Here is a 21,566-nt window from a genome sequence, read left to right on the forward strand (position 1 = left end):
TTAACAATGATGTAAATACAGATGGATGTGAAGACAAGCAGATACAGAGCTCCCATTGTTGTAGATCTGTTGGTTAGCAGGAATCTAGAGATAGGTCCTGCTCTCTTGATTAGGGGCCATGGGGATTAGGTCCCTTAAAAGTTGAGTTATACGCACACAGAGAAACACAGGAAGCCCTGTTATGAAACACCAATTTCTTCATACTTAGTCTAGCTCTGAGATGCTGAAGCTGTCCTTCAGCACAGCAACCATCTCAATAGATTTCCATTTCTCCCAGCACTAAGAATTACCAATATGAACTAGAAAAGAGTAATAAAGCAGCTATGCTCTCCACGAGGTTGGAGTAGTCTTTCAAAGACAGAGCAGTTCAAAGGTGCATTCATCACTCAAAAGTTCAACCAAAAATGTTTGTGATTTTTATCCGCCTTTTGTTGACAGCTCTCCTTCTGTTGCATACAATTAGCAACAGTGTCCCTGCTTTGAGCTCTGCCTCAGTGTGGCATGATGGAGAATTGAACTGATGTGTAATGTGGTTCATATATTTTAAAGCTAGGAGTATGTCTGCCCTTCAGCCAAGGGTGTGTTTGCAGCTTGTGTAGACATTCCCTAGTGAGCTTCAGTCTAGCTAGATTGGATATTGATAGCAGTTTAGCCACCACAGCCTGGAGCACAGCAGAGACACAACATCCAGCTATTTATCCCACTTCTCAGGCAGGTTTTTCACTCTGCACTGAGCTCAAAGTTCCTGCAGCAAGTAGGCAACATAGCTGGCTATCTGATTTAAGGGTAGCTTAAGTGTAAACTTGTGAGGTGAAGTGACAGTCTGCCCGGGGGGCTGATTCTGGAGCTGGGTGGTTTGTGGTTCCCCAAAGCTCCCATCACTCCACTAGCACAGATTCAGCAGAAGGTGGCTGTTCAGTTTGGCATACTTTTATAAGTTAATCTGATTAATAATCAGTCCAGCTCAGCACTTAATATTTTTTCAAACATTCTGCTGTTTGACAGAAATTTCTGGTTCCAGTAGCTATACTATACTTACTTTACTTTAAAAATATTTTTTAAGTTAGTAATTATGTGTCCATGTGTTAAATGATTAACCTCAAATTGCCATATAATTGCTGTGTCATAAGTAGCCTGTTAAGTCTAAATTAGATCCTTGTTTGCAATATTTGAGATAATTGACACAATTTTTCTTTTTCCATGTAATTTTCAAGAAAACAAAAGTTCTTCTGTGTGTGGATTATTTAGAGAGAATGTACAAATCCCCTCATAGAATTATCTTACAGATACTTAATGACCTTAGTTTGGAATTGTGTTAGTTTTCTGAATATCTTATTTATTTATTTATTTATTTATTTATTTATTTATTTATTTTTGTGCAGAGTTCTCAAATGCAAATTAGGTGAGGAAATAATACATTAACTGAGAGTAAAAGCAATTAATTGCCTTTATTGATCTCCAATTTTAGTTTTTCAATCTGAGATTAATCAGTTTAACTGAAGTGAATTTAGGGCATATCCTCATGAACCTTCCATGATCTGAGTAGTCCAACTGATTTATGGCTTGCACTTGTGTTAAAGGTCTGACATATCTTCTCTTTGTGTTTTGTTATGTGTCTCCAGATGAAGATGTTTTTTGTTTGCAGTGTTTCCCTTTTACTTTTATCTGGTAAATAGTGACACTGGTCACTATTATAGCACTATCTTTGAGTATAAGTTATTTTCAGATAACCAGAGGAACTTACTGTCTTATCTAAAGGAACTCCAGCTTGAAAAATATGAGTTATTCACTATTGTCAAGAAATTCCTCTGTTCTTTGTGTGTGTGTGTGCATGCAAGAAATGTACAAACTAAATATGGTGTTATTTTTTCCATTCCATTCATCAGTGCAAACCTTTTTTCTCTTGTTTGTTGGGAAGTTCAATTAAAGAATCTGCAATACAACATGGCAAGCAATTCTGGTAAAGTAGCTGTACCTGGTCTTCATGTTCTGTCTTACAAATTAGTGGAAAGAATGAAGCAAATGCGATTAATCTATTCACAGTGATATCTGCCGACTTCTGTGTCTTTTATGTGTTCTTTTCCATCATAGAAACAGCATATGAGTATGTTGATCAGTATTTGAGAAAGATTAATTAAAATAATTTTTAATGTATTAAATGGTTCCTGCAATATTAATCTATAAGCTATTCACTCAAAGGTGACACAGTTATGAGCTATTTGTTAATTTAAGAGTACCTTAGCCTTACTGATATCCACAGAGCTGTGTCTACAAAAGTAGTGATGTAAATAGTCAGATGATTTAAATGCCTTATTTTTTTACAGTAGCAGATTTAGAAAAAAAATACCAATCAGACATGCATATGCATGGTATTCTGCAACAGCAAACTGAGATAAAACAAGAAATTAGAATTCAAATATTGCTCATTTGTTATCATATATGAAAACATAGGACATGGTTCTAGAAGGCATCTGATTGGGCAACAAGTCTGTTCTGCTGCTGTTGCAGGCAGCCTGTAGTATAATCTCAACATACTCCTGAGTTTTCAGCTTTATCCTTAAAGTATTTAAATTGTTCTCAGTGCAGCATTAGACAGGAAAAATGATAAGGAAGCTGGGTGAGGAGCAGGGCTGAGATGGTGCTGGAGAAAACACCTATTCATATCCAGAATACGAGGGGAGAGACAGGAGGGGTAAGGAAAGAGATGGGGACAGTGGTGCAGATTGTGAAAGCAAGCTGTTTCTTGAAGTCCATCATCACAGTTGCTATGCTTTCCTGTCAGTTGATTCCTCTTGCTTAACGTTTGCTTTCATTAACAGCTTTGGGCTAGATTGAAAGTCCACTGCAGTCAACAAGAGGTTTTTTTTTTTTTTTTTTTTTTTTTTTTTTTTCCTTCTTTACTAGCCTTTTTGTTTGAGCCCTAAGGGAAAGACTAAATATTTTTTCTCTTTTGTCTGCAGCATTTAACTTGCTCTTGTAAATGGATTTGATTCAGTGCCAGAGATTCAGTTCAGTATTCCTGCCAAAAAGCCCAATGAAGCAGAGGTGGGTGGATTTTTCTGATGATTAGTTTACTTCCAGAAAGTTGTAGGTTTGTTTTTTCCAAATGTATTCGTGATTTGGGGTTGATTTCAGTAAATAGCAGTGATGAACTAAAAAAAAATCAATGAGGAATTTCTCCTCGACCTTCCCAAAACAAACACTCTTGCTTTTCTAGTGCTAGATTGCCAAGAGTGCCTCAAGTACGTTTTGCAGATCCCGCGAGGGCAGCAAGGCCATCATCACCATCATCTTGAGGTTGAGGATATGACAGTCCTCGGGTTTGAATTGCTTTCTGTCTCCATTTAGAGCAAGGACCTGAGCTATACTCCTATTCTCAGAAATGTGCCTTCGTTACTGATGTGTAAAATGTACCACCACAGGTGCTTTTCGCTCTCCCCTGAAACTGTTTTGCTTAGTATAACTAGTTAAAAACTTACTGAGCTGAAGGGAGAAATTCCATAGCTGGTGTTTAAAAACTTCTGTGATGTATCTGTTTTTTTCCTTGCTTCTCCCAGCTTATGAAGTGGAATGGTGATGCTCGTGAGAGGGACAGAAGCAGATCGGCCGATAGCGGCAGGAAGCCTTTCCTCTGGGAGCCTGTTCTGGCTGAAGAAAACGTGGACTTTCGTATTAACTCTCCCAGAGACGCAGGGCAGCTCAGCCTTGAACTGTGCTGTGGACCTGTAAAAGCATCCGAGTCACTAGGCTGCAGGGTGTGAGGGTATCACCCCTTGCCTGTTTTGTAAACCTGAGTCTGTGTTTCAGTTGAACAATCCTCATAAATCTCTGCATAAAAGAGAGATTTATGAGGATTGTTTATTGGGCAGATACTCCCCAAGTTAACTTCAGGTCAGTAGAAAATTATTATTATCGTGTAGCCCTGGGACCATCGTAAAAATTTTGTTTGGACCTTTATGCTAAAGCAGTGCACGCAAAGCTAAAGAGTATTCATTTAGTTCAGCAGGGTTTCAGTTCCTGCAATGACATGGATATCGGTATCAGAAGGGAAACGGAGAAATTAAATGAGGTTAAGGTGACCATACATAAGCATTAGATAATATGTTAATTTAAAATGATTAAATAGATAGTTCCTGTAATTTAATGGGAAACTATAGTAATTGTCACAGAATGAGCCTTCCAGCTGTGGGACCTGGGAAACTGCACAAATTCCACTGGCAACACGGCTATGGGGAAGGTGTGACTGAGAGAAGCAAGTACACAGAAAAGAGGAGCTATTTCACACCCAATTCAGAGAGGTGAAATCCCTGCTGTCCTTGTACAAACTAGAGCAGGGTGGGAGAGGAAGGAAGCCACCAGCTAGAAGAAAGGGGGAATAGCTTGCTTCCAGAAAACAGGTGGCAAAAGACTATGCTAACAAATAATATAGTTACATACATCACATGCTTTTAGAACATGATGGCTCAGTAAAATGGCAAAAGCTGGAATGACTAGATTTGAATAATTTTCTCTCTGATGTCCATTTGTGATGAATACTGAAGAAGAAATTATGCAAGCTAATGATAGCTACAGAAATGTAACTAAGAGAACAACTGCTTGGAAGTTGAAGGTAGGAAACCAGTGATCTGAAATTATTAGGTAAGTGGCTGCCTGTTTCATGTTAACAGCTATAGTTTCTGATTTTGCAAACCCAAAGATGTAAGAGAGTCAGTCGTGAATATAACATGTTATATGAGGACAGCAATATATATTAAACATGCATAATTAGCAAAGCCTTTGTCTATGTTATAATTGCAAGTGTTAAATTTCCATGTTGGTTTTAAACTGTGAAAATGCACAGAGAAAATGCATCCAGGTCTTTCTAGTTTGCTGCAGAAATAATTCTGTTTTGCTGTGATAAAAACAGACTTTTTCTTTTTTTTATATCTGCAGCTTCAGGAATTTTCATTAAAAACAAAATCCTTTTTGGTGTTAAGGACGGTTTTCAACTCCGCTTTGTAAAATCTATCCAGAAAACCCCATGCAACAGAAGATAGAAGTCATATGGCTTTATTGCCATAAAGAAAATGATCTTTCTCCTTCTTTCTCTTTTCCTTTCTCTCCCTCCCTTTTTTTAAGAAGTAACTTAAAATGTGTGAGCTGTGTAAGAACGTGTGCTGAAGTTTCATGTTTCAGGTAATCTTCTTTAAAATAATGGGAGTACAGATTGCATCAGTTAGTTTAAAAACTGCTATGCTATTGGTAGGGAGAAAATGGGATTAGAGCCAAAATTTGACTGTGTTACTGCCAGAGTCTGTATCAGATTTAAGACACATGCTTCTGCAAGCTTCCATGAAGGCTGTGAAAAAAGTTTTAATACAGAGTTGGATTACAGCTCTCTCGCTCAAAACATTGGCCATTACACTACTGTCTTAACAGGCTGCTGTAACGCGGAGCACAAAATAGAGCAGATCTTTTCAATTTTCTGGATCACAGATGGATTTTGAATACCTCCTTGTGTCCTGATGGAAGATATGTCAACTATATTAACTGGAATCCATACCTGATTACTTGTGAGGTTGTATGTGTATGCATGCAGATATATATCTATATAAACCCTTATCATGATTTTCTTTCAAGTATATCTAAAAGCTACTCTAAGAAATGACATTCGCTAGATGAATTTTAATTGTTTTGAACAGTAAAGAGCTAGATACTTACTCTCATACACCGGAATTCTTTGTGAGTTTATAGCAGAAATTCTGGAAGCTTTCTTTTTTGAATTGGTGATAGAGAAATGCATTTCAAAACAGACGCCTCCAGCTGTATGACAACTGCATAGTAACCTGTGGATCTTAAACATCAGAATGTACCAACCGTGGGCAACTGTGAATATTTTCATAGTGTCTTTTCTACATCTGCTGCAAGGATCTGACTATGAGAATGGATCTGTGAAGGTAGGTGATCTTTTCTTCACCATCATTGTGAATAATCCAAATTGCCAAAAGTATGCAAATGTAATGTGCAAGGTGGTGGTCTTTGTGCTGTGTTTTCTTTTCTTTCTTTTTTCTTTCTTTTTTTTTTTCTTTTTTCTTTTCTTTTTCTTTTTTTTTTCTTTTTTTTTCTTTTTTTTTTTTTTTTGGTTGTTTGGTTCCACAAAGGTTTAGCAGCCATAGAGGAGAGAGAATCTTTAATGAAATTCAATACATACTCAGGGTTTAATATTTTCTTTTGCTACTTATTATTAAGTAATTATTGTATACTTTCTTCCTAAATAAGAGTTTTAATATAAGTTATCCAAAATAAAAAAACAAAATCTAAACAAAAATGCAAGTCAGAACATTTCAAATACCTGTCAGATGAACTCCTTTATTTCAGGAATGTATAGTTTCAGGAATTAATATCCTAATACTGAAATTTTTCCTCTAAAAACACTTGTTCATCAGTTGTTCTCTTGTTTCTAAAAATCAGAATTATGTCTTTTTTTTTTTGTTTTGTTTTATTAGGAAGTATTACCCAAGACTCTAAATTAAGCAAATACTAGTAATAATAGAGCACATTACCTGGGAATTAACCTTTATTCTGAATGTAATTCACACAACAAAATTTGGGGTGAAGCCTCACCTTGAGAGCAGGATTTCTCAGATCTGACTTTCCGAGACAATATGAGAACATCCAGGACTATCATTTCTAAAAATCAGAACAAAAAGTGGAACAAGATTCTCAGCGTGCAGTGTATCCAAAACATGATTAATTCAGTGTGTGGTCCAGAACAAATTATTTGTTTTTCGCCAATGGAGCAAAACAAGTTAATACTTTTGTTTTTACTTCAGAAAACCTCCTGCTTGTAAGGGATGACCACACACTTGTCTGTGAAATGCATTGCATGTTGACCTCTGTTTTAGAAAAAAAAATGCTAAGTTATGTGCTTAATTGCAGATTCCTGTTGCCAGCACAAGAAGTTAGTGGTGAGCGATGTGTGCTTCAGAATGACTGATGACTAACCCCCTTTTGCCTGCTCACCATTCAAAAGCTTTTAACTTGCAACTTCAGCAGTCAGTTCTTTGAAGGCATTAAGATCGGTGTAATCAGTCTGTGCATACATTACTTTCACACACTGCATGACAAATCACTGGTTTCTTACATGAAGGAATCACTTCACTTAAATTAGAAAGCAATTTCTAATAGAGAATACTAACCATTGTATAATTGGATATGATGGTAATTATGTTTTCACATGGGGCACAAATTTATTCAGCATATTAGTAAACCACTAGTTAGAGTATTTAACTGAACTTTGAAACCATATCCACTTTGCCTAGAATAAAAGCAAGATCTCTTTTTGCTGCTGCACCTGGTTGTTATGCATAGTTTACAGTTTATTCACTGTGATAGCATTGTCTGTCCAATAGATGCACAGCTTTAGTTGTTTCAATTTTAAGTTAGCTACTGATGTCAAGCAACCACAGTCTAGCCATAAGGCATTCTTGCAGTATAATATTAAATCACTATTTATTTCCAAGATTATCATGAAGGTATAGTGCAGTTCACACTATAAAGGGCCATGTTTCACATGCATTGGTTGGTGATTACCAAAACAAAAAGCCAGTTTCTCCGCTTGTTCAGATTCTTTCTGTATGCACAGAGATTCTTGGCTGAGTTGTTGATTATTTTTGTTTTGATGTTTTATTTCATATATTAGATTTCTGGATTGTTTTGGCATTTATGACTCATGGGTTTTTATGTGCACACATACCCCCCAAAAAGTCCTTCGTGTTGCAGTGTTTAATGGCACACAGGGCTACAACCATCCTTACTGATGTACCTCAGTTTTAGTTGCAGACCACACAAACAATGCATTGTATTCACCTTTCATATCTTTATATTTTAAAGCCTTTTAAGATCAATGGCAATATTGCCAGAATAAAAGCCATGGAGTTAGGGCATAGGTAATACATCATTAATGAGACGCAAGAAAGAGTCACACAGAAGCAATTTATGTTCTCTATCAGTTGTCAAGTAACTGAGCTCTATGCAGCATTCCTGAAGTTTTAAACCTGTTGTTGACTCAGGTGGTATCAGTGTGGTAACACTTGACAGAGTTTTGGGGGGAATTAAATATTCATTTACAAATACAAATTCTACAAATATCTTAAATAATATTGTGAAGGTCACAAAGCTTACTTAGAAGCTGCCATAATCTAAGCTATGACTAACTTTTCCTAACTCAACAGAAATACCATCCTCTTCTGGGTACTGGCTTCTCTTTTTTCACCCAAGTCTGCACCAGTCCCATTCATTCTGTGCCCATCAGTCCCAGTTCTTCCTTCCTGTCTCCCTAAGTGTTCTCTTTCCATTTTCAGTTCAGCTTTATTGACCCATGTTGCCTGACTCACTGGCTTACAGTCGCAGCTTTTCTGCCTGGGTTCCTTGAGTGCTCTTTGTGCCTTCCTCCTTCCCACTTACTCAGGCTGAGATATACCACCTCTCTCACGTACCCTTAGGAGGTCGGTGTCTCCCCAGAGGTTTCTCAATGCCAGTCTTGGTGCCCTACCAGCCCCCTTTGCTTTACATCGCTAGTCTGCTTATTCCCACTCCCCGCCCCCTGCTTCCATCCCTAGCTCCCTGTTTTTCCGTTAGGTTCAGGTCTACTGGGCTTTCCTTTTCCCTAACTCCAGTTTCTAATTTTAGTGTCTTCCAATACTCTCAGGCTTCTTGGCTGGCTCTTACCTTTTTCCATCAGTGTTTGCCTTCTTCCTCTGCCACATTCAAATACGATGACTTCCTCTTCCACATTGCCCAAGCCCAGCAGCTGGAGGGAGAGGAAGGGAGCTTTCAGCTCTATGGGCTGTACCTGTTCTGACCTGCAGCCACATCCTGCTTAGCTCCAGGCTGCAATGTGTTCAATACAGGCCCAATCTACGGAGAGTTTAGCTGGTAAACTCCAGAAAGTCTCTATGGAGCATCTCTGAGTTCCTGTTGTTCTCAGAAGTTATTACATTGCTATAGTAGGGTAGATTTTTACAGGCACAGAGATATCTTTGCCAACAAAGCCTCTTCAAATGGCAAAACTTCACATTTGTGATCCACAACAAGAGAATTCTAGACATTTACAAAGAAGAGATTGGTAGAAAATGTTTTACATGGACAAAGAAAGAGCTTTATCCTCAACTATCATCAAACTATTTTGACTGGAGAAAAAAAATACTAAAATCATCTTAAAGCAGATACTTTGTGGAAAGTTTCAGCCTGAACATCTAAAGTCTGGCAATTTTCTAAGCAACTGGAAGCAGAGTCTTATGATAGCAGCCTCAGTTTGGGACCACACAATCATGCAGGTATCAGACATGACTCTCTAACTGAAATCAGGTCAAGAGTGGCAGTAATCCCGCTTTTTCACACTCCGATTATTTGATTCAGGATGCCAGTCTGACATACTGATTCTTCAGTGAAAAATTAGATTTCCACATGAGTTTTCTGAAGTCTAAACATTATTTTTTTTCATTAGGAAATGCTTAAAAAATTCCCTGTTGAAATTGTGCCCTGATAGTCTCTGCGTCTTATATGTTTTGGAATCTTTCAGCTACAGAACCGCAAACTTCACTGTCTCTTTTTCTGTCTCTCCCCCACACATTTTTCCTCTGCTAAAGCAATGGCAGACATAGGCCACTTTTTCCAGAATTTTAAAATTAGATGCAAAGAGCTATGTCCTATATTCATCAGAGCTGAGGCAATTTTGCCAAGAAAAGCTGTTAGAGTTACTTCTGTCTTCCAACAATAAAACTGCCTCTCTAAGGAGGCTGTAAGGTCCTGATCTTTTAGAATCTGAGTCTCAACCCTCTCTGCCCTATCCTGCCCCCCTATATTAATAATAAAGCTTTAGAGGAAAAGTAGGAGAAAAAGGATAATTGGTAATGCCCAATTTATAACAGACTTGCAGCTTTCAGAGGTTTTTTTTTGCAAAGGTCTCTCCCTGTGATGAACTCTCCTTTCATTCATTAGAGAAAATTCCATGGCAGATAGGTCTGAAGAATATCATTGAGCTAGAACTCTACTTTCTGGCAAGATGATAGGGGGTTAGATATTCTTCTTCACTGGAGATATGCATGGCTGCTCTCTGTTGTATGCACTCCTTTTTCACAGCTAAACCAACTTTTTACCTCTGTACCATGCACTGATACAGCTTTGAATGGCCATTTTTGCTTTAACAGGTTTTCTTAGATCTAGTAATCTCATATTGCTACTGAAAGCTGGATAGAGATATAAGACACTTTACAAACTCCACTGGTATGTAATACCTGTTCACTGGCCTGCTTTGCTGACAGTGGGTGTGACACAGCACTTCCCCATGATCTTCAATCCCTGGAGCACGTAAGTGGAGAATGCCTTGCCCTTATGACAGGATAGAAATATTGGAGAATCGTCATGCTGTTAGCACAAGGAATCAGAAAGCTCTTTGCCTCTTTTCCATCCTAGAGCCATTTGCAGTCTGTCTGTACAATCAAAACAGACTTCTGGGAGGAACCTGAGTAAGTTTTAGCAGAGCTGAAAGGAAGCTTTTGTTTCTTTAATTACCATTGATACTGCCGTTTGGATAGTCAAATCTGCACAATAGTCTAATATTCAGTTGTAAATTTTGCTCAGTTTCTAGAAGAGATTTTAACAAATCTTCTAAGCCATAGGTCCTCTTACTCAAAGACATCTCTGAGAAGTACAGTTAACTGCACAACAACTAGACAAAGCAACTTTGAAACTTGTTAGAAACAATTTCTCTCTTTAAACTAGACTTTTCAGCCTTACATCCAACTTTCTTTCAAAGTTAGCATACTCTTTGAAAGAAATATTATGGAGTTGTGGTTTTCAAAGGTGCTTTATTATCTTGGCTTTGTGGTTGCTGCTGTTGATTCTCTTTGATTACAATCTGATAGGCATGATAAGCCAAAAATATATGAAAATATACTTACAACATTCCTGCAGAAATAATTGTGCTTTTCCTTCAGGGGTGGGAAGCTATTGGGGAGGTTGTGAAGAAAGCCAATTTGTTCTGACTTTTATCTGCTACTGACTTGAGAAGCTACAACGAAGGATAAGAGAACAATTTTGTATTGTTGCTATGCCACAAGGCATCTGTCCTTGGCTCTTATCAATTTCGAAAGGAAACTGCTAACACACTGCTACATTAGTAAGAGCAGCTTGTGAGTAATAGCAAAAAATCCCTTCCAGCTACCATCCTAGTCCACTCCATCTCAGTAAGGCTTCTGACATCTGAATAATACATCAAACTCTTTGGATTAATGAGACACAGCGTTTGAGAAGTCCATTCTGTCAGTCAGCTGCTCGAAACGAAGACAGCACTAATTAAACTTCAACAACATCAATCGTGGCTCACATCTGGAGCTCTGTAAAACCAAGGGGAGGCCGGAAGGCAGATTTAGAGGGCAGTGGAGCAACTTTCTGTTGATTTGTGATCACAAGGCAATCAAAACAAGCAATCAGCTCTGACTCAGTGAGTGTTGCTTGTCTAAGGGCTGTTTTCCACAGCTTACTTGTGCTTCCCCCTCCCCCCCCCCACACACACAGGGAATTGCCTCATTTGTAGCCACTGATGTGGTGATGTTGATGTAGGCTCTCACAAGAGGCAAACAGAACTGGACAGGAAATAGTCTGTTTGAAAATGGACAAAAATAGTGCAAACTCTGTCTTGTGAGACCTGTGCCCTATTGTCTGCAAGTTTTGTTCCTGTGATTACTGTCCCCACTTTGCACTAGAGCTGAGTAATATTTACTTCTGTCTTATTACTTCTGGACACTGTCTTGGTATCCATTTGAGAAAAATAGACAAGATAGGGTTGTTCCAGGTGACAACTCACTTATTCTCATTAAAAACCTTCTACTGCAGTTTTTTATAGTTATCACTAAATGCCCGGGATCTGTGTTTCTTTTAGAGCTTTCTCACCAAGCAAGTGGGTCCAATTACAAAGCTGACTATTTTTGTTCTTGTGTTCTCAGTTTGAACAGGTTCTGGACTTTGAGATATAGTCCCATACTAACTGTATTGTTCAGCTCTGCCTGTAGGGAAAAGTGGCTTGAGCTATTTTGTTGCAAAAGGTCAAACTTACGATACCTTACTTATATGATGCCTTTCCTAAGGAAACCCTTATATCTCCCAGTCTTCACCAGCCCCTTGACAATATCCACAGTAATGTGGATTCTGATCTACTTCTCTGCCTGCTCCCTTCTCTACCTACCTCCTCAGCAAATCTTATAATTCTTCTTGGGAGTTGGGGAGCTGGGGCAAAATGCCTCATGTGCTCATGACACAAGCTGCAGAGACCCCATTTGCGCATGGGAAGACCAAGCAGAATTTGTTCTTTTTCCATGTCCATGTGGAATAGCTATACATGAATCTCTGTATCCATGAATGGCAGAATAACTGAGCAGGCTGGTTTAGTTTCCTCACATTAAGAAAATTAAACTTCCTGAGAGACATCTGCATATTTATTCTATTTCTCCCCAACAGTGACTTAAAGTTTCTGACTTCTCTGCTAGTGGTGCAATGCCATCTAGAGTCCTTACATTTCAACAGAATGATACTGAGTAAGCAGTGGGACACACATGGTTGAGCAAATGGGATTTGGCCACCAAGTGTGGGCACTACATTGGTTTAGAAAGGGGTGACCACCATCCTTACGTTATCAGGGTGGCTTTGTCTGAACTATGCTTTCTGATCTGAAGCATATTGGGTTAGTTTCGAGAATTCATTGTCACTGACTGCAGTGCAGTCACTATTTGCATGCAGTAGGGGAAGGAATGATATTTGAGTCGTGTTAAATTGCAGAAAGGTTGTATTATGTTACTGTATCATACGTCACATTGCATGTAGAGAACGTGCCACACAAACAGGCAAAATTTTTCACTTTAGTTAGCAATGTGACTCAGAAACCATGTTACTTAGGCTACTTTCCTGAACTGCTATAAAAATATTAGTTAAGAAAAATCACAATTCCAGGAAAATGTGTGCATGTGATTGGGGTAACATAAGTTCAGACAGTATTGGCAGTTGATCCACTTTGTCAAGTGACATTTTGAAATCCTACCGTCCAATTGGCTAGTCACGCTTCCAGAACATTTATTAAAGTGTCTTGGGTCAAAACCAGAAATCAATAAAAGCACTAACTGAAGGAACCTTCATCGCTTTAAAAATAATATTTTCAAATATTAAAAGAATCATTACTTAGTCATCTGATTTAATTCAATTCTCTATTGCTGAGACATTTCAAAATCACTGTCCAAATCCCAGTGCCTTCTGAAAAATGGACAATCATCAAAAGAAAGTGACTAGAGTTTGGATATGCTCTTCATAAACACATAAAATAGGTAATTTTTGACATGTGTATCCTATGATAGTGTTAGACTAGCACTTAACATTGTGTACTATGAAGCAGAGCTGTATAATGTCTCTAGCTATGTTCCATATTAAGCGTCACATCTGCCCGAGCAGATTATAGTAATGCAAGGCAATACAAACAAGTGTGGAAAATAAAGGTCCAAAAAACATCCTGTAAGATTCCCAAATCCAGCAGTAGCATTTGGGACATGTTAGCCAGTGACTTCCCTAGTCATTTATGACAGAATCCATCTGTGTCTTTTATAGAGCAAATATACTTTGCATGGACACCATGTGAGAGGCATAAAGGTAATTTCTTTGTGCAGATGAGTAGGCATGAAAAGGAAGAAATTCTGCATCAGAGCAGACCTGCTCATTTTTTGCCATCTTGTTTTTCCATCACTGCCAAAAAAATGATACATAGTGAAGATGTCACCTTTGAAATCGTACTTTGCCTGCTGTGAGGGTGTCGCCCATGAGAGCCAGAAGACCTGGTTGTGGGAACAAAGATTTGCTTAAGGAGAGAGTGAAACAGTTCTCAAAATCTTTGCTGGCGGAAAGCACACGCCTGTCTCCCAGCTTTTCGTGTAAGAGTCTAACTGGCTAAAAGAATATAGCTGTGAGAATTATTTTGATAAAATATCAGTCTCTGACTGCTGTAGACATGAAATGAAATTCAAATAATCTAAGTAGATTTATGCTTTCACCTCAAAATCAAGCAATTTTTTACTGTTTTAGTTCTTTGCTTTCAATATTTTGGTTTGTTCAAACCAACTGAGGATTTTGATAGTGTAAACATGATACTAAAGTGCAAGAAGTCTGATCTATGTTTGTTGTAGCACCACAATAGATCCAATTCTAGTTGTAAAGGCTAATCAAAATATAAAACAGCTGTTCTTTTGAAGTCATAGTGTAGCTAACATGATTTACTTGTGAAAATGTGACACTTCCAGGTGGACTAGATGCCACTTTGTCACACTACCTTGACCACTAAGTCTAGGAAACAGGTAATTATATCTCCTATATTCACTAGGAGTGAGGCTGGACCCTAGAGGAGAGGACACTGGACTGAGCTTTCTACCATGTTGAACATCAGAGGTAGAACAGTCTAGAAGTTGATTCCTTTCTCCAAAGTTTAGGATGCTAGTCAAACAATATGCTTACAAGGTTTTAGCAGAAGAGGCCCTCAAACATCCCCTCTCCATCAGCCAGAAATGAGAAATTGTCAAATGAATGTTTCCCGGTTAGTCCTCTGCTTCCTCCTAAAATATCTGCAACTCAATTAGTTTTACCATTTTGTGTTTCTCACAAAAACAAACATAGGGTGTCTGTGGGCCTTCCATCTTCTGTGCTCTGGTCAGTCTTCATTGCTCTTCCTACAGGACAGGCCCCTCTGCAATTTCTCTTCCTGTAGCAGTGATACACTGCACTGCAAGATGAGTGGCTGGATCACACGATCACCCTTTTCTGACAGTATGTATGGCCAAGGCAGATATTCTTTAACTCCTGAGGCAGGCAGATGATAGGTCTTTCTGAGGCTTTGGACGTGGGAAACAAAAGCTTCTTCTAGTCCTCACTCTTCAAACCTTGAGCTATGGCTGTGCAAGCTGGCACTGATGAGGAGACAGCTGGCCTACAGGCCTTCCCCTCAGAATACCATTTCCTCCTCTGCAGGCACTACTGGAGTAGCTGGCTGAACCTTACAGGTACATGATACATTTCTGACACATGAAGATATTTGCTGATGGGAGATAAATGGAGTTGCCTTCTGATATGGATGCAGAAAAGGCTGTAGTAGTAGGCACATTTCAAAAGTGCAAAACATTAGCAGACAAATCAAGGATTCAAAATTTCTGAGAGGCTTTGGAAAACAAAAAGTACTTTTCTTTCAAGCCCCCAAAACCTAGCTTCTTTGACTCTCATGAAACTATGCCTGATGCCATCCCAGGGTTTCTCAACTGTAACACAGTCCTTAACTCCTTTTATATTCAGTGAAAGACTGTTTAGGTCATTCCCAGCCTTTTAAAGAATAAATTCAGCCTAGATGCATGTTTTACAATCTACTTGGACAAAATAGCTGTATTCCTTCAAACAAAATAGCTGTATTCCTTCAAACTAGTCTTTGTTGGAGAAAGCATTCTACTATAAAATGAAAACTGGAATTCTCCCTCACATAACCAAACTTGACTCTACCACAGGCAGCATGTCCCTTCAGATTACTAATGTTGTAACTGTGATGACAGCCCAGATGAATGCCCAGTTATGTGGATAAGTCAGTGTGTTGAGGGAGCTTGAAATTTTTGTAAGATATTGGAAAAGGTTTAAGTAATTGCTTAAACAATGATCATTTGAAGGTAGAATCTGCAAGGTCGTGAAACTTAGTTTATGCTTCTGATAATGATGGAAGAGCCCACAGTTGTCACTGAAAAATCCCATAAGAAGCCTATATGTTTCAGATGTTACTTGGAAGCCAAAATACCTCATTGCTTTGTCTCTTTATGGTGACATTCATTATAACTAAAAATAGCTTAATAGTACTAAAGATATTAGACAGTAATGGAATAGAGTTGGGGATAAGACTTAATGTATTAAAAGTTTACAGTTGACAGAGAGTCAAAATCTCTGATCAGTTCTGATCATAGTGAAGCTGTTGAAAAGCATACAATTTCTGTCTCCTTAGAAATGGAATACAGTGGTGATAACAAAATTACCACAAGCTGCTCTGTATCAGGCATGTTAAAGTTAGACTCATCACGCTGAATGTTTATAGGGTTGTTGCTGCTGGTTGTTGATACAGCTGTAAGGCAATTCTGCAAGTCTGATTCTTTCAAACTGTACAAGATTCTCTCATGATTTTATTATCCCTTGTGCACCACCCCAAATATACAAGATATTGTTATTATAGGCAATACTTGTTATGGTAAACTTGAGAATGATTATAGTCTTGCTATCTCAAAATCATTAATCATTACTCTGAGCAATATTTGCTATGTTTCCTGGATACTCCTTTAGACGAATGCCTCTCTGTTGGCTTCTACTTAGGTTGTAGACACTAGAGATAGCCTCTTTATCTGTATCTGACCCCATACAATGGTATGGGAGCCACCTAAGAGCTTCAATAATGTTAAAAATAGTAATAATAATCACAAGATTCCTCAAAAGGAGTTCATATTACTGCATAGATTCCACACAAGCTTGCTACCACCCCTGGGGAAATGGTCAATTGAGAAGCCTTCAGGAACTATTTAGATCTTTGTGTTGGCTTCACAATGACAGGAGCAGGCCTGTTTTCCTGCCAGAAGAGAACAAGACTTTTCCACAAGAACTCTCTTGCAGTTTAGAGGTTCCTTGGCCAAACTGGCTCACAGTCTGTGCTACAAGCCACAACATAGCTGGGCAGTTAACCCATGGCCTTGAAGTAGGGAATTAAGCGGTTTCCTCTGTCTGGCAACTGCCAGTGCTTTCCTCCAGCCAGTCCCAGACCATTCAGGCCTTGGTACAGTTGTGCTTCCTACTTACTTATTTTTGTGCCCCTGAAAAAAGTTGACTGCTGTCCTTCATACACTGCCTGGCTTTGGATAAGGAAAGTGAATTTTATCTCATTTGACTCAGTTGAGTGTGATTCATGTCACCTAACTACAGATGAGCCAGAGACCTGCAGATTCCTCTTGCAACGTCAATGGAGAAAAAGTTTGGGGACACAGTTCTTCTGATGGACTTTAGAATAAGACAAGTATGCGCCCAGTGGACCTATTTTTCTGCATTAACTATAATGAGAATCTTGGATAACTAGTTCATATATTCAGTCAGGTGAATGATACCCATAGGATCAGATTATTGTATGACTGTAGTGCTGCAGAGAGCCATAGGCAGTCTGTATCCCTGGAACTTGAGCCCTTAATAATGATTAACTCATATACTGTCCAAAAATCACTTGGAGGAATGCATCAGGGAAGAAAAGGAAGTTATTTTCAGGTGTAGCACACACAGCAGCAAAGTTCCCTAATATTTTGACGTCATGAATCATATATCTAGTATTTAAACTGGACTGGGTCTAACTTAGTGAGCAGCCTTCAGGCAGCACTGGAATGGGGGTGTATTAGTTCTTGATTAAAAAAAACCAAACAAACAATCAAAAAAAAAAAAAAAAAACCTTTGAGTTGTGTCATCTCTTCGTCTTCTACGTGATTTCTCTTGACCTGAATGTAGCTGCTACTGCAACATCAAGCACAACATTCACATTAAATCTTTCAAGTTGTTATGTGATGCCAATACTGCCTGTTGATGTCTACGTGTCCCCACTGTGTGATGACCTTTCCCCCACTAAACTGATTAATTTTGAAAAATAGTTTAACTCAAACTTATTTTGCCATTTTTGTGAATCAATGTCATTCAGAGAACCATCGCTCTGTGTTATGCAGCTACAATCTGCTTTCCTTGGCAAGATATACCTGTTGGCTCTTTTTATTGCTGGATCATAAAACGGTGCAAAGTTATTGAGAGGTTTCTTAATCACTTGTCTTGGCCCCAGATGTAGTGATAATGTTGAAACTTTCCATTGGTATTTATATAGCGCTTATCACAATAGTACCTGTGACCCTGACTCAGGAAAGCATTCATTTCAGGAGAGCACTTGCAAAAACCACCTTTGACAGACCAGAAAGAGTAGAACCTTCAGAACTTTTATTACTTGTTTGGGTTCTGCTAACTCAATCAGGCATTGGTTTGAAAAAGGCACTTTTTCTTAGGCAAGAAACCTTGTCAAGCATTGGGAAAGATACAAACTGTTGAGCTGCAACATCTGATTGGAAGTCATCAATACTAATTCTCAAGAAGCAGCTAAGTTTGAACAACGCAGACTATGTGTAAGAGTGTGCATCTCTATGACATGATGCATAAGCCAAACCTTTTACTAGCATAAATCAATGAGATAATGAACTCAGTGTCTGATTTAAACCAGCTTCCAAGGTGGGAAAGGTCACTGAATGTACCACTGCTTTTTCTCTAGTTTCTTTCCAGTGCTAACTACTTGTAGGGTTTTTCTGGCATTTGAGATTGCTAGGAAGAAGATAGATAGTCCATTATGGTTTCTTTTGGAAGGATAAGAGTTATAATTATCCAAAAATTGCAATGCTGACCCACATTATCATTTCCTGATGTCAGTGATGTTGCTCATAGCCCAAATGTAGGAAAATAGATTATCTTCTTTGAGTTGAAGAACCATTTTGGAAAATATGGAAGGCCAGTGTTGCAAAAAACATACAGCTCCATCTAAGTATAAATCTGATTTTTATGTCCTGATACAGGATTATTTCTCGTATTAAAAAAAAAAAATATTAAAAAAGCAGTAAGGATGAACCACTCAAACTTATTACTTTTACTTTGTTTTGATATTGGTATTGACAGGTTCTTAGGAAACCTTTATTATAGGCAATAGCATATATATGCATTCCACTGCAAGGTGTACATTTGTGGCATTTAAAGTTTGTGACATTTGGAGCTTTCCAATGATATGGCTCCAATGGTGATTTTTGTATTTTAGGATTATGTGAAGGAAGTTGTCTTGCCCTTTGCCTGTGTCTCTTTCTCTGTTTTGTCTCTCTCCTAAGCCTTAGTGTAGATTTTAAGCTTTTTGGGGCCAGCCAGGTTCATCATTTTGCTATCTGTGTGAACACCAAATGCAGTGAGATCCTATTTCCCAGCTAGGTTGCAACCATTATAGTCTACAGCTGCCACAGTGGTGACGGCTCATTCTAGCTAACTACTAAAATATGGGCAGACCTAAGGGAAGGCTAGTGAAGGCATGTCAGGGAAATAAATGACATGTTCCTCCACACCAGAAGGTTGAACAACTCAACCTGAATTAGGTCTGATTAGACCGTTTGGTTCATCTCTTAAAACAGAACATGAGGAAAGGAGTAAACATAAATGATATAAAACTACAGTGGGCTCCATATGCTAAAACATGACGAGAATAGAGTGGAGGATGTTCCAGATAGATTAAAACATAGGAAGGCAGAGGAGGGGCATGTGACACCATGACAGAGAAGAGAATCTGGAAGGAAGGACTATAGTTATCAGGGAAAGCCTAAAAAAGACAGCTAGGGGTATCTGAAAAGTGGGAAATACAATGTGCAGATGCTTGCAGTCAGAAAGCAGCTCTGTTCCTCTTTCTTGTTCTGGAGAATTTGATCTCCCAAAGATGTCAGTGGAGCACTGACCTCTTTGCATGTTTCCCCCTGCTCTGCAGCTGAGCAGAGTTCCCCTCCTGTTTGACTGATTGTAATTGCTGTCCACTTGATATCACTCTGAGAAGAAATAAGGTCCTTGATCATCACACAAGGGGGAAGCTTGAGGTGCCATCAATCCTAACACCTTTGTCCAATTTCATATTTTGAAACATTTTTTTTTTGTCTTTCTGTGCATATTTTTGTCTTTCTTCAGGATAGAGCTTTCTTGTCAGCCTTAAACAGGGCTTGAATTTAGACTAGTACATAAAAGAAATGCATGGTACTAGCAGCCCTATGGTACTTCATATATGGTATTATCTGAGACCATTAGAAAGGTCTTAGACCTTTCTAATGGTCTCATTAGACCTTTGCAAAGGACAATATATTTTCACTTCATACTGTCCTTTCCAAAACAGGCTGACTAGAAGTGTATGCTTCAGACAGATTTTCTGACAACATGCTGTATTACTGAGTGCTGCAGTGCCATAACAGCAGAGTGCCTGACTGAAGAAGTTTAGTCTCTGATATCAGAGGTCTCAGTGCTACACCTCACTGAGGGGATTGCTGTATCTTCTACATTATTTTCCTTTTATAAGGTTTTATTTTTGATTGCTTTTAACTTGTGGATAGCAACCTGCACAGCCAAAGTGTATAAGGATGGGGAACATCTTTCTGGATGCTAAACAATCTGCCAATGCTTTAGCAAGTGTTTAAACAAGCATTATATATGAAAGTATCTGAATAGGCCCAATGAAGCCAAAACAGATGTGCAGACAATATTTACAGTTTGCATTTTGGCACTTAGGCAGATTGGAGCAAAACTATATGCTTCTCTTCAGACATTTTATACTCCTGATAGCTGCAGCTGGAGTCATTTGACCAAAGATTCACAATACAGACAGACACCTCATGAGATCTGGCGAGTTGTGGCTTGCTAGGTAGCCCGCAAAAAGACTTTGAATGTGATCTCATCTAACGTAGGTCAAATGAATCACATTCTAAAAGTGTCTATACCTCTCTGTCTTGGCTCTAGAGGGAGCTGAGGGTAACTAGCTCAGAAGATAGATGTCTACATTATAAAAATTCACAATTATGGGGGATTCGTCCTCTTCTGAAGTCTAGGAGTGCCTTCTGTTCACCATCTTGCCTAGTGTCAATAGTGCTCAGGGGGAGAAAGTGCTCTTTATCTCAAAGCTCTTGTCTTTGTGGGAGAGTGTGTCTGTAAATTCTGTCTCGGATAGAGATTCCTGGGAAGAAGCTATAAAATCAGCTGTAAAATCTGTTCCCTTCAAGGAGAACTCAAATATAAAAAGAAGAAACCCTATTATTATGGGATTGTGCAGGTAGGCAGCTGGCTATCCTATCAAACCAAAGAACCTGGAGAGATGTTAGAAAACATGAAGAGAACATAAGGCGAGAATAGACAGCAGATCTACTTCTGGATTAAATAGCCTAGGCAACACTGAGCAGAATTAGATTCTACACAGAAGTGATAACTCAGTTCTAAAGCCTCTATGTGAATTTTGGATAATCATGGCTCAGTTGATGAGAAACAACTTCTGATGACTGCAAAGGGGACACTGCTAGTGAGCGCTGCTCATTCTATTTCCTTTGACTGTACTTCTCCAGTTTTCCAGTAAATGAAAAATAGTACAAGAAGAGAAGGAACAACCCTCATATATAGGCAGACTCTGTCAATACCACTCTGATGCATCAATGTTAGAGGTACATTTTTAAAAAGTTTGTAAAAGTCTTGCAATTCAGTTTTTGGTGTTAATCAGTTTCTTTCTGACTTTTTTGTTCATAAGTATTGAGATGGGATTTCCAGTTTTCATTAAATATAATGTTTGAGAAATCACTCACCAGTGAAGAGTGACCACCTCTACAGTGCAAGGATCATGGCAGCGTGCGAGATATAATGTTCCATAAGGCTTAAAAGAAGAGCAAATAACTTATTCTGAGTTAACTACA

General features: G+C 38.6%; 1 protein-coding gene across 2 annotated transcripts in view; it reads left to right on the forward strand.

Annotated features, from left to right (window-relative positions):
- The first annotated feature begins 5,331 nt into the window (after positions 1-5,331).
- VEGFD (vascular endothelial growth factor D) overlaps positions 5,332-21,566 on the forward strand; it is a 30,493-nt gene continuing 14,258 nt past the window's right edge. Inside the window, exons 1-2 of one of the 2 annotated variants that reach the window (XM_062574420.1) lie at positions 5,332-5,557; positions 5,793-5,936. In XM_062574420.1, the coding sequence (XP_062430404.1) occupies positions 5,847-5,936 (90 nt within the window). In that variant the 5' untranslated portion in view covers positions 5,332-5,557; positions 5,793-5,846. Of the gene's footprint in view, positions 5,937-21,566 lie in introns of both variants that reach the window. The other variant, XM_062574416.1, reaches the window with a different exon arrangement.

The sequence above is a fragment of the Rhea pennata genome, chromosome 1 (genome assembly GCF_028389875.1).
Source record: "Rhea pennata isolate bPtePen1 chromosome 1, bPtePen1.pri, whole genome shotgun sequence".
Taxonomy (NCBI): Eukaryota; Metazoa; Chordata; class Aves; order Rheiformes; family Rheidae; genus Rhea; species Rhea pennata.